The 13,283-nt window shown below is 42.3% G+C and overlaps 1 protein-coding gene across 4 annotated transcripts in view; it reads right to left on the reverse strand.

Annotated features, from left to right (window-relative positions):
• Positions 1 to 272: 272 nt before the first annotated feature.
• The window catches only part of EBF2 (EBF transcription factor 2), a 183,532-nt gene continuing 170,521 nt past the window's right edge, over positions 273 to 13,283 (reverse strand). For 2 of the 4 annotated variants that reach the window (XM_028114343.2, XM_028114341.2), the window contains 3 exons: positions 12,844 to 13,029; positions 5,027 to 5,194; positions 273 to 304 (listed from right to left, as the gene is read on the reverse strand). In XM_028114343.2, coding sequence (XP_027970144.1) covers positions 273 to 304; positions 5,027 to 5,194; positions 12,844 to 13,029 — 386 coding nt within the window. The remainder of the gene's footprint in view (positions 305 to 5,026; positions 5,195 to 12,843; positions 13,030 to 13,283) is intronic. The other 2 variants (XM_028114342.2, XM_088021427.1) reach the window with 2 other exon arrangements.

The following is a 13,283-nucleotide window of genomic DNA, read 5'->3' on the forward strand; positions in this document are numbered from 1 at the left end:
TCATAACAAAGAATTGCATTTCTGCTCTTAGCACTGACTACGTCAATGACATCTTTTGTCCTTGTCCCCAAGAGGGTCAGTTTGTGTAGCCACCATGAGAGCTAGATGAGAAACGTGAGACCAGGTAAAATGCAGCTCCTTGCATACCCAAATCTGTCCGTCATGTTCATTCTGGGGCACAACTCTTCCCAAAGAGCTCCTAGTGCTTTCTTCATTATTGGTCCATCAGAGTAAGTAGTTTTGTGCTATAAGAAAGCAGTTCTTCCTCTTCTTTACATTGGGGGCACGACAAGTCCGGTCATGGCTGCAAGGAAAGAGTGGCATAGGAATGAGACTCAGAGATGTTTACACTTATGCCTCCAACCCAGAGAGAGGGGCAGCAGTGGGGACTGACAGAGTCTGGTATAACCCCGGGAAATGGTGCATCAGCTGATGTGGGAACCCATTTTCTCCAGGTTTGACCTAGCACACAGCCTGTCAGCAGCACCGAAGCCTTACAGAATCACTGCAATATAAACAAGGCTTGTTGAAGTTTTGTGGGGAGGCCAAGAGCTATGTTTTGTCTTGTTTTATATTAATGGGTTGTATACTTGACATGATAGACATAAACACGTGAGCTAAGTTTTAATGTAGTTGCGATATATTTATTTTTCATCATTAGACTATCATAATTTCTAGATTATATGGTTTTAAATCACTTAGTTGAAACAGGAAAGAAAACCCCAGGTGCTGAGCCATTGAGTAACTTTCCATGCATCATTTATAACAAACAAGGCTTTCTATGCACCCTAGGTTTCTATCCATTCCAGCTGAAATGTGATGAGCTTTTTTTTTTTTCTTCCCCTAACTAGCTCATCTTCCTTTGGCTTTCACTGCTGATATGTGATGCTTGTTCACTAATGAATGATGATCCACTGGAATAGAAGACTTTATTTAGTTCCTAATTTGGGAGTCACCCAATCTCCACTCTTCACCCCTTCCATCCACTGGTAGTGCCCAATGTCTCCTCCATCTAGTGAAGAGGACACAGACAATACCTGTGGGGGGCATCGGGTCCAAGGCTTCCCCAGAGCAGCATCAGCACAAAGGGGAAAAAAAATCACACAGCAAAATGCACCCCTCTGACCTTGGCTTTCAGGTGAGGAACCCACAGAATTTCCACATTCCTGGAAATCGGCCGAGTAGTTTCCTTTCCTCAAAACTTCAAACCGTATCTAGTATTTGATCCCTTGAGTTTTATTGTCTCTGGCTCATCTAGAGCTTATCGATTATCATAGAAGCATTTCGCTGAGTGGTGCTTACTAAGCTGATAAGCAAATGGCCAAAATTCTTCCTGCTTGCCCCCACCCCCACCTCTTACTCCTCCCCCTGCTCCCCTCCCTCCGCCCCTTCTCTCCATGCCAGCTAAGTCTTCTCAGGCAAAATTGTCAGCCGTCTAGTTCCCTGCCCATACAGCCTTTATTGAATGTTTGTGAGATCTGGATTAAGGTCTTACACAGCTAGCAAAGCCTTAATTATTTTTGCCTGTATTTCTATATATTGAATCAATGTAACTTTTCAATAAAGGCAGTTCAATTCTGGACACTCCCTGATGATTTGGAGACATAGCAACACTGGTAATTATCCCAGAGTGTAGGAGGTTTTTTGTTTGTTTGTTTGTTTTGTCTTTTTAATTTCTTTTCCTGGAGGGAGCTGGAAAATGAATCAGGCACATAGTGCATAATATTATCTCGACAATCTATACTCATCACTGCAAAATGCCTGGTAAATGAGGTAGAAGGTGGGACAGTGAACACTGCACATACAGCTCTCTGGTGGTAGGATTCTGGTTCACATTTTTAACTTTAACTTGTCTATTACACTTAAAACTCATCAGCCCCTTCTTTTTTCTGGGTCCTCACAGAGTTACGTAAGGAGCTTATTAAAAGGGCAGAGCCACTCAAAGAAGAAGATCCAGTGTGTGCCGGAAGACCAGCAGATTTCACATATTTCCCTTCTTCCTACTCTCACATCAGGCACTAGGTGGGCTGGATCTCTGCTACGTGGTGACCCTGACTTTTTGCTTGTAGAAACCATAGCCAACAGACAGAAAGCAGAAGTTAACTGGAGAAAAAGTAAGCATGTTCACTGGTGGGGAAGGGAAGCATGCTGAACTGCACTTTGTCCAATTTCTTTCTACCTTTGGCATTTCATGGGAAGGCAATAACTCCCCTTTGGTCCAGGTGAAAAGCAGGTATGGGTAAAGGGTGAGGAGAGGAAATGCACTGCTCTTGTCCCTGGAGAGATAGTGGGCTGTCACAGCACAGGCTCTGGAGTCAAAGTGTCCGAGGTCATCTTACTGTGTGGCCTTGTGAAAACGACTTCACTAAAAATGATGATAATGGTATGACCTTCCCCTTTCGGTCACATGTGAGGCTTGAGCAAGATAATTCATGTAAAGCGCTTGGTTCAGCGTCTTGCACGTGGCGCTCAAAACCAGCAAGTCTCAGAGAGGGTTGGTGGCATGTGGCCTCTGTAGATGATTGAGACCATCTCACCTTGTAAGTCGAGAGAAGAACCTCTCCATCAGCCTGTGATCACCCCAGCACTTCAGACCACACTTTTACTCTTCCACTGTCTGTCTCTAAAGAGGTGAAGCTTTGTGCTGATCACCCCTGCAATCCCAGGATTCCTTCACTCAGTGACTATGGCTGGAGAGAGCATTTGATGTCAGCTTGTTTTTCTCCCTCTATGCATCAGTGGGACACCTTGTAGCATTGGACCTTCTAGCATCAGCTTCTAGCCACCTGATGCAAAATGAGGAAATGTGGCAGTCTGTACTAATTTAGGCGCTGCCCCCCATCCTCCCCCTCCTTTCCCTGTCTTCCTTCTTCTTCTTAAGGTTCAAATCACCAGAGAAATTTAGAGGGAATTGTAGGATCCAAAAGAGGCTCAGGACTTCTCAGTGATTCTATAGAAATGAGACTAGATCCCAGAGCCTACGTGTAACTGATGACATCGTCACTCCCACAGACACTACCTCAGCCTCTTTATTCTGACCTGTGCTGACCAGGAGTTCACATGGCCAAGGACCCTAGAGAGGGTCTTATGGCTATTTTGGCTACTGCTGCCCCCGCAGAGAAACCTCACTGTGACCACAAAGACCCTTCCAGCAATTTGGGCCAACTCAACCCTTAAGGGGTAATACCACAGCAAGACTTGGGCATGCAGCAACAGGCAGGGTAGGGATTCCAGGCCATGGGAGCCAGTGAAAAAGTCTTCCTAGCATCCCTGGGGGCAAAAGCCAGGAGGCCCATATGTGAGTCTCTCTGGACAGTATAGACCCAGAAGACCTGAAACAACCAGCTCAACTTCCCGAACTGAGTGAGAGAGGAGGTGAGGGAGGGGTGGTAAGTGGAAGTCAAGTTATACTTTTTCTCCTCAAAGTGAAGCTGAAAATGTTGGCCAGGGTTGCCTGGAACAAGGAATCCCTCCCGACTTCCGCCTACACTTGCAGTCCCTCTTAGCCTTCTGTGGTGCCCCCCCACTCTGCATTTCCACAATGAGACCTGTGGGGCCCCCACTTTGTTAAGGGACGTGACTAAAACCACAGAACTTAGAAAGAGGAGACACTGAAGCGGGCATGCAGAAGGGAAAGATACAACAAATACTTAACATTTGCATACATTTCCCAGTCTGGAGATGAAGCCACTTATAGAAAAAGTTATGAGCATATCTCCCAGGGATGCGATGGAAACCAACGGTCCTTGAGGAGATCTGGGGCAGTTGGCGACGCTGAGCTACAGGCTGAGCCTGTTGCTCTAAGGATCAGACATCTAGATGAAAATGAAATTCTTCCCCCTCAAATAGACAGATGTTTCCAACTACTCACACATTGGGTAGCATGTTACCCAGCTGCTTTGTCTAGATGGAAGTAAAAGAATTTTCATGGACTCTTCTGAGTGCTGGCTTTTCAGTTCCCATTTCACAGTTTCTCTGTCAAGTCACTTGACTTTGAGGAGACACCCCTGTCTCTTATGGTAGAATGGGACAGGAACCTACCATAGCTCCCAGAGCTCTGCTCAGCCACAACTGGCAGATGAACCCTCGCAGGTGACCCAGAAGATCAGGAATCTATGCACAACCCGTAAAGCTACTAGGCAGATGCCATCCCAGGGATGGCACAGCTCATCCGAGGCTCTGCTGACCTCAGAGGCTTTGATCCATGAGGGGTTAATCCAACCTCTGCCCTGCTTGGTTTTATCTAACACTTGCTTGTCATGAATGATTTCATGCCAAGACTCAAAGAAGAGCCGAACAATAATGTGGGTCGTCGGGATCTGTAGTGTTCAGCAGGTTCCAATTTGCTCTTTTGCCATCAGCTGCCTCCCATTCACAGTGAAATGATTAGATTCTTATGTACTTATCACATTTGTGTTATGTTATGTCATACTATATTTTCAGACATTGCTCAAAAATGGGTTTGATGGGTGATATTAATTTTTGTACTTAGACAGTGTATGTCTTTTTCTTCTTTCTTCCCTGCTCCACCCCTGATCCGACACCTGCTATCAATTTGACTGGCACGTAACCAGAATTCTCACAATGTGCTGGTTGCTCCTGATGGATTCTGTCCATGTATGCCATGGGAATAGGTCTGTACTGCAGATGGGCAAGCCCATCAGATAGGCAGCAATCACCATGTGGTATCTGATGTGACTAGGCACCTTCTGGTAAATCGTGACATGGCCCTGTGGAAAGCAAAGGTCTGGGAAGTCCAGACACTCCTGGAGGGTATATATGGCTCTACCATAGTTAATTCTGTGATCCTGAAGAGCTGTCCAACTTCTCTGTTTTCCCCCATCTTGTTCTCAGGTGGTGTACTAGCTCAGTTCTACAAGCCATCTGTGTCCCATGATGGAAACACCAAAGCATCTCTTTGTAAGTAAATGGCTAGGGATAGGGAGTGATGCTGTGCTGTTTGCTCTTACTTTGCTGGCCCTGTGGCCCATTTATCATGGTGGTACCAAAGTGGGCCCTTGCTTACCTCTGAATCCATTTCCATTGCCACTGGAGCAGGCAGGTGAAGGGGAGCCTTGTGGCCTGATGACAGGGGCAAAGGCACTCTTCTGTTTGACAGCAGGAAAAACTGAAGAGGAAAATGGGAGGATGGAGGACGTGCTAGAAGATCCAACAGTGGGACTTGATGACATGACTGGAAAGCAAAGGCACAACCCTCTTAGGAAGGGACAAACTGAGGAGTTAAGTTCTTTCTTCAGGACACACAACCTGTACCCATTCATCGAGAAATTAGTCATTCACTCCAGGCACTGTCCTAGATTCTAGGAATTAAAACAAATTGAATGTGACATCATTCACATTCAATGTGAATGTGAATCCCTGCCCTGCCCTGTGGGGGAAACATACGAACAAAACAATGATTAGGGTAACAGCCCTACTGGAGGAATGTACATAGTCCTAGGGAGACTCAGCAGGCAGAGTACTCTTCTGCCAGGGAGTCAGGAAGGCAGCAGCAGGAGGTAATACTATGATAGGTCTTTGTTCATGAGTAGAAGCTTGACAAAGAACCCTCAGACCGACATCTGAAAAATCATCAAATCTACTCAAGAATGGAAACCGCTTTTTTACCCTAAAGAGAAGTCCTGTCTGGGAGCGCTAGGCTTCCCTGGCAATTCTCAGGGCTCCAGAGGTTTGATCTATGGGGTTAACATCTCTGAGAGTGCCATCTCTATGGGCCACTGCCTCATTAAATGTAAACGTTTATTAACATCTAGATTACCTCCCTCTCTACTTTCAGAGCTCCTGGGAAATGAAGCTGCAAGTCAGACCCCTCTGATGTAATGTGCAGAAAAAACACCAATATTAACAATAAAATTACTTAAAGGAAGCCAAAAGCTAAGTGTTGTAATTTCCAAGAAAAATAAAGGCAATTTCCACAATGAAATGCCCTACCTCTTAATGTCAGATACTCTACCAAGTTACATCATACAAGAAGATAATTTTATCTTCTATGTTCAACTAGCTCAAGTAAGGGGTAAACCAGAGTTCACAAGGGTAAAATTGTCAGATACAGCATCCTGTGGAACAAGGTCAAGTTCCAGGGACTTATTTTAGCACATTCTCCAGAATTCTGAACTGTCACATGACTTGGTACAAGAATTACTGGAACCCAACGGTCAAGGATGGGAGTGCAAACTTCTGCTTCGTATCTTTAGTGACCCAGCTACTCCACAAAGTAAATTTTGCAAGTGAGGACATGAGTGTGGCTTACAGTTCAAAGACCAAGTACAAGGTGAATTGAAGGTCAACTGTTCTGATGACCTGTGTAAGACTCCATCCCCATTTCTCCCCTCTCACTATAAAGATATACTTTGCACTATGGTCACACAATTGCGTATATAAAGCAATCATACAGCATACCTCCAATATGATGTCTTGTATAGAAAAACCAAAGACTTCGAATAAAGAGCTTTATCTAAAAACTGCTCATCCTTAGGTAAGTCCTGATTTAAAGAGCTATGCAGAAGGAAGCATCTGAGCACATCTCTGCCTTTCCTCAAGTAACATGAATCAAAAGAATTGGAAAGGAAGATAAAGTCTTGGAAGAATCTCACATAAAACTTGAAGATGAAAATGAGGGAAAAATTGGGCTAACTCACTATCATAGAATAGGATGCAGGGTTAAACATTGGGAGTGGATTATATTCATACGCTCCAGCAAAATCTCCTCTTTTAACATTGGCTTTAGCATCAACGAAATGGGGTCGGGGACCTTTCCCCTTTGTGTAAGGCACAGAATTAGAGGCCAAAGGAAAACTGAGACTCAGGAGGCCCTGATTCCAACAACAGTCCAATCTCTGCCATGCTATGTGAACCATGTGGGCACCAGGATGGCACCTTGGTTTCTGTGTCTGAAATAGCACCACCTCCCCTCCTACACTGTGATAGAGGAGGGTTTTTATAAGGAGATTAGGCCTACATATACACCTTGATTCCCTTTATATTCAGTGCAGCACTCACTTTTACAAATATTTCTTTTCTAAATAACAGACCTCAACCTAAAGTGGCTTCATCAGGTCAAAGGTGGCTGCCTCTTAGTAGAGGAGTCACCTCAGACTTTACTAAGTGACATAAAACAACTGTTGCAGAGTTGAATAAGCACAGAGCTACAACATGCCCATTTCAAACAGTTTTTGCAAAATTTTTGTAAAATGCTAAACTAAGGTCCAAATTAATTTAAAATGTAATGAGACTATATTCAAAATCCCAAAAGGAATTTTAATTTGTATATGTCAACAAACACAATTTCTATGTTTATCTATTTAAAAAGCAACAACAGTGTAAGAACCAGAAAGTCTTGTTAATACTTCAAAAGTACTAAGGAGGCATTCATCTTAACAGATATTAAAACTGAACGAAAAATCTACATCTGTGAAGCCAGTGTTATACTAGCATAGAAATAGGCAGACAAATCCTTGGAGAAAAAAGAGGCCAGAAACAGACCTGGATATATATGAGAACTGAAACTTAATAAAGGCGACATTTCAAATTAATGGGGACATAAATGCTTGGGAACAATACACAAGTCCCCCGGAGACAGAAATTTAAAGCGCTTCCTCGTGTTAAACACTAAAGTAAATGTAAGTGGATTAATGAGTTATTTGCTAAAACAAAATTATAAAGGCTCTAGTAGAAAAATTAGGAAGGTTATATAATTTACATAATCCTGTCAACCTCAGAACATCACAGGATAAGATTGGCCACATGACAAAGAAACTTCTGTAACACACATAGAAAAGGCAAATGACAAATTAGGAAAAATATTCCTGATAATTATCTAGATATGTTCATATCCTTGATAGCTAATAAGTTTTTTATAAATTAATTAGAGAAAAGAAAAACATCCTGATAAGAAAAGTGGGCAAAGGATAGGAAAAACAAAGTCACAAAAGGAAACAGGAACGAAAATGACCAAAAGACCTAAAAACGTTCAAACTGTTTCAATCAAATGCAAATTAAAACAGCAACGAGAGGATACTTTCCGCTTTAGCAAATTGACAAAGATTAAGAAGAAATGAACAGGGCAGGGAAACAGATACTCTTCCTTTTCTAAGGGAACATTCATCTCTTTGGGGGGATTTTGGCAACGTGTATTTAAAATCAAAGTGTTTTAAAATATGCATATTTTTTAACCTAGTAATTTAATTTTGAGAAATTAATCCCAAGGAGGTAATCATAAATTTGCAAACAAAAAAAAAAAAAAATAGATTCAAGGGCATTTTTACAATTGTGAGAAACTGGAAAAAAAAAACGGAAGTGACCAAGCAACAGGGTAAAGTATATTCAGTCTATAAAATAGAATGCTATGCAAATATTAAAGCTAATGTTGTAGAAGAATATTCGACAACTCAGAAAGATATACCTCCTCAGATGAATAATGCAAATTATGTCATAACATGTACATCAAGCCCAATTTTATTTTTTAAGAAAACATACAAAGCAAAAGTTTAGAAGGATGCGATATACATCCAAACTTTTAACAGTGTTCTCTCTGGCTGGTGGATTATGAATGTTCTTAAATTTACTCCTTTCACTTGTCCATATTTTCAAAGTTTTCTGCAATGAACATGCGTTACTTTGATGTAGCAGAAACCAAAGCTGTTAAAATAAACAAATGGAAACTCTCCATTTTGGGGGGGTTAAAAAAATAATATAACCCTTAACAATAGGCATAACAGCTTTCCTGCGTGTTAATGTTCCTCTTCGATTTAGGGCTTTACTACCTGCAAACAAGGTTGCCTTTTGACCTTTCTGCTAACAAAAAAAGCAGAGACTAATAAATTCTCAAATTCCTGGGGAAAGCTTATTGATTGCAGTGAACTTCGCAAAGCAAACAGCACTCCTCATATCCGTTCTCCATTCTTAGGATACAGGTCTGCATCACTGACAGATTTTATGGAGCCTAGCTTCATATCTGTGACTTTGATAATTTTGCCACTTTTCTTCCATTGATCCCGTGGCAGAATCCCATTAGGTGTGCATCAGAGTAGACACTGCAATTTCCAAAACGTATCCATCTATAGCTGGAAAGCCATACTTTAAAAGTTAACGATAGTCATGCCCACACAGAAATAGAGTGTCATTTTTCTTTTCTTTTTTATATGTACATGCTTTTTAAATTGTGCATAATGAGAATGTTACTATTGTAATAGGATTTTTTTCTTTGCTGGAGAAAAAGACAATAGCAATATGTCAAAATGTTAACAAGGTTGTTTTTTATGGTGGGAGTATGCTTTCTTTTTGAAACTATTTCCATATGTTCTAAATTTTCTATAATCATCATTTAATACTCTACAATAGAATAAATGTCTTGATACTTATTTTTGAAAATATAAAAATATTGAGCCCCAGGGCACAGTCTAAGACGATGTAAATGAAGTAGGAATCCCTGAACACAGTTTGGATTTCTGTATAGATTCTGTCCCACATTTGGAATTGCTTGGTGGCGATTCTGCTTTGGAAGAAGTGGTCCCATGAGTATTGCAAGCTTGTCGAGTAGACCATCTTTGGGGACACCAGAGCGCACCATTTTTGGAAAGCTGATCATATATACTTGCAACTGAGAATTTCTCTGGACATCTCTCTCTTTCTACAGATAGAGGCCAAAGAAAAGGCAAATACTTCTGGCCCCCAAATCTCTGTGAATATGGGGAGTTAAGGAAAAACCACTTTTCTTCTTATAAAGATTGACTGGCTTGCACAGTCCCAGTTGGAACTCACCGGGCACCATATCCTCCTTTGCATTGAGCCATTGCATTTGTTGGCGCTAAGGGGTCTGTCAGCATTTCACTCTAACCCCCTATTGTCAGGGGTTTAGAATTCAGCCATAAAAATTTGCACTGAGCTGGAACTTGGCACACACTGCTACCGCCAGGAAGTGAAGTTTGTATGTGAAATTGAAAAAACATCTGTTTGGCCTTTTTTGAAGTAGTGTGAGAGCAAAAGCAGTAAAGATGCAGGTTTCTGATACTCTGCATCAGAATGGCCGTAATGCAAATCAACTTGACCGAGAGGCTTGGCTTTTATTTCTTCTGAATGACTCTGGCAAGTGATTGCTCCGGGCACAGCCTGGCCGCATCAGACTAGTTTGAAAAAGACAACACAAGATCGTAGACTGGTGGTTTTAGACACAAGCAATAGAATTGACAAAATGGTTTCCCCTGGGCTGTTTTTTGTATTTCCCAGAGAAGTTAAGACTTAGCTGGCTAGAAATACAGGTCAGATGCTATTGTAATGAACTCCGTGGGGTAGTCAGTATTTTTGCAGTAGGGGATTTTAACATAATGAGGCGCTGTTTGGAAACCATTCCCAGTTTGCGACTTCTCAGACCCTCCTTCAGAAAATAAAGGTGCAAGAGATCACACGGACCCAGTGGAAGCAAGGAGTGGGTTCTCTGCTGTGTTTCCCCCTCCTGTTGGGCAGGGCGCCTCTTTCTATTCTGCATATGCTGTCCTGTTTTAATGGGTGATTTGAAGATTTAGGTGCTATCATTTTCCTTGTGGCAGTGGGACTGGATGATCGAGAAAGGCTAGTGGAAGGAAGTTGTCACTTGCTGGAGTGGGAAGGTCCCCTCCCTACCAAAGGAATTATCTCATAAAAAATATCAAGCAGTTACCCAGTGGACATATTCACGTATCTGTTCATCCTCTCTCTGTGTCTGTCTGTCTCTCTGTCTCTCTCTGTCTCTCTATCTCTCTCTTTTTCACCCCTCCCTATCTTTCTTTTGCTCTCTCTCCCTCCTCACCACACTATACACTATATTATTATATTGACCATTTTTGATCTACAAAAATGACAACTTGTATGGTTCAACCTCATACACAGATTTTTATTCATAAAAGTGTATTGAACATGTGAAATTACCATTTGGAGAAACAACAAAAAGTAATTCTATAGTGTTCAGCCTAATTATATATTATAAAAACATGAAATATTTCTTAAATTATTGAATAATTTTAGAACACGGTATTCTGAATCTGATGACGTATTTCTAGTCCTATTTTTACTATTTATGAATCTTTGAGTAAGTCATACTAACTCTTCATATCTTATAAGGGAAAATGATAGTAATAATTATGATTATAGCCATGGCGTAAGGTTGTTGTGACTCTATATTTGAACATGCTTTTTAGGCTGCAAAGTGGAATGCGGTTGTGAGTTACTCTTATTATTGTCACTATCACTGTGTGACATCCTTTACACAGTAGCTCTCCTGCCCTTGTGTCACTTGTTGAAGATGTGAAGAAGGGGCACCCTCTCCACAGTGATGCATGGGAGAAGTCTCTCCAAGGTCTCAGCAACAGAAAAATCATGTTTCTCCTGAGCTATCCCCCCAAAACTGTGTGGACATAAAATCTTACAACAAATAGTGTTTCTTTGCTTTCCCATCTTGCAAGCCTCCGAACCAAGTGGATGGCTCCCTTGAATAGACTGAAGGCCTCCACACTAGTTCTTGGATTCATCTAATTTTCCTATCCACATTTTTTTCTTTTATCTCAGTTTCTTATAGCTGTTATTTTATACTTTCATAACACTCATCTCACTATTAATATCTCCCCAAACATTTTTGGAACAAGATAAGGTAAAAACAAGTAAAGAAATAAATCAAGCAAGCACCAGTTTATTCGTCTAGACCACTCTGATCTAATTGATCTGGGCCATCTGACACGACACAACACAGAACTCATGTCTTTATAGCAACAAGATTTCAGTTTTAGCAGAAGAACCAGCCTCTAATACCTCTGCTACTTGGTTATTATGTCCTTATCCCATTGAGTAGACTCTTGAGGGTAATGAAGTGAATAGATAACCCAGAATTAACTCATGGGTGTGTGTCCCCAGAGAACCAACAAGGCTGAGAAAGGCAGCTTCCAGATCCTTGGCGTATCACTGCCTGAGCTGCGGTGGAAATGGCTGTGGGCTGTCCTTGACTTGTTCTTGTTCTTGGCATGAGGGAACCACCCTGGGTGAACAGAGGGTCTGCTCTAGAGCCTTGGCAACGGGAACCAGCATTTCAAGAACATTCCACCCACTCACACAGACTCTCCATGGTGGCTTCTCCCCGGGCCTGAAGTATTCCCTAGGTAATTTTGAAGACACATATTCTCTCAGTCTTCTTAGCCCTCAAGGCAACCCAAATGAGTTTTCACAAACCCCTAGGATATCTAGCTAGCCCAGATTAGGATTAAGAAATCCATCTCAGATCACTCTCTCACGAGCAGCTAAATTCCATTTCTCAGAAGGTACACAAGGAAGGGAGGGTCATGTAAAAAAGTGACACAGGAGCGTGGTGTGACAGACAAAATAACCAAGCCACAAACTCTGTTCAAATGATGGCCCTGCTCTACCCTAGCAGTGTGATCTTGGATGAGTTAACCTCTGTGCACGGCAACCTCCTCATCCACAGCAAGGAGAAAGTTCTTATGAGGATTAAAGAAAATATTACATCTGAAAGTGCCTAATGAAGAGCATGCATAATGTTAACTGAGATGGAATCTTTGTTCCTCAGCCCCATCCACACAGCCACATACATCTACCCTTTCTTTGTACAAAGCAAATAGTTTCACTCCTTTTCTTTCCTTCAGAAGGCTTTGAGCAACTAAGTGCACCAAAGTCTAGCTAAGAGAAAAGAACAAAAGGCAGGATGGAAATTTCCTCGGGAAATTGGGCTACTCCTCTACAAATCAGTAAGATGTAGGGGTGTAACTCTCCCTCAAAAGGCTGAAGAGTAAAACCCAGGGACAGAGACACAGAGAGAGCTGGACAGATGGAAAGGGCACTTACTTCCATAAGGGGAGCCTGTGGGGGAGCCGTTTAGAAATCCTGGTGACCCTGGGACGCCCAGGTTGGCCATGGGGACATTGCTGTAGCCATTCATGCTGTTACTGGAGGTGCTGTAGTTAGACTGCTGGGGGGTGGAGCTGGAAGAGTAGCCTCGCGGAGAGATGCTGCTTGTGTTGCGGATGTACCCTGGACAAGGAAAAAGCCCAGACAAATGAACTGGCACACACATCCAGCACAGGCCAAATATGGTGGCATGGGCCCACATGGTCCCCAGACTATAGAACACCACCAAGCCACTCCTGGCAGGTGTGGAAAGTCTTAAATTTGTCTTCAGCCTTTATCTCCCTTCCCCATGCTACACAAGGCCATGTCCCTGACAGTCCCTCCTTCCTCTTTGTTCCCTTTTGCAGTCAACATCTCCAGCTCACACCAAGGAGTGA

The sequence above is a fragment of the Eumetopias jubatus genome, unplaced genomic scaffold, assembly GCF_037043125.1.
Source record: "Eumetopias jubatus isolate StellerSeaLion01/CBP00866 unplaced genomic scaffold, mEumJub1_p1.0 scaffold_2, whole genome shotgun sequence".
Lineage (NCBI taxonomy): Eukaryota > Metazoa > Chordata > Mammalia > Carnivora > Otariidae > Eumetopias > Eumetopias jubatus.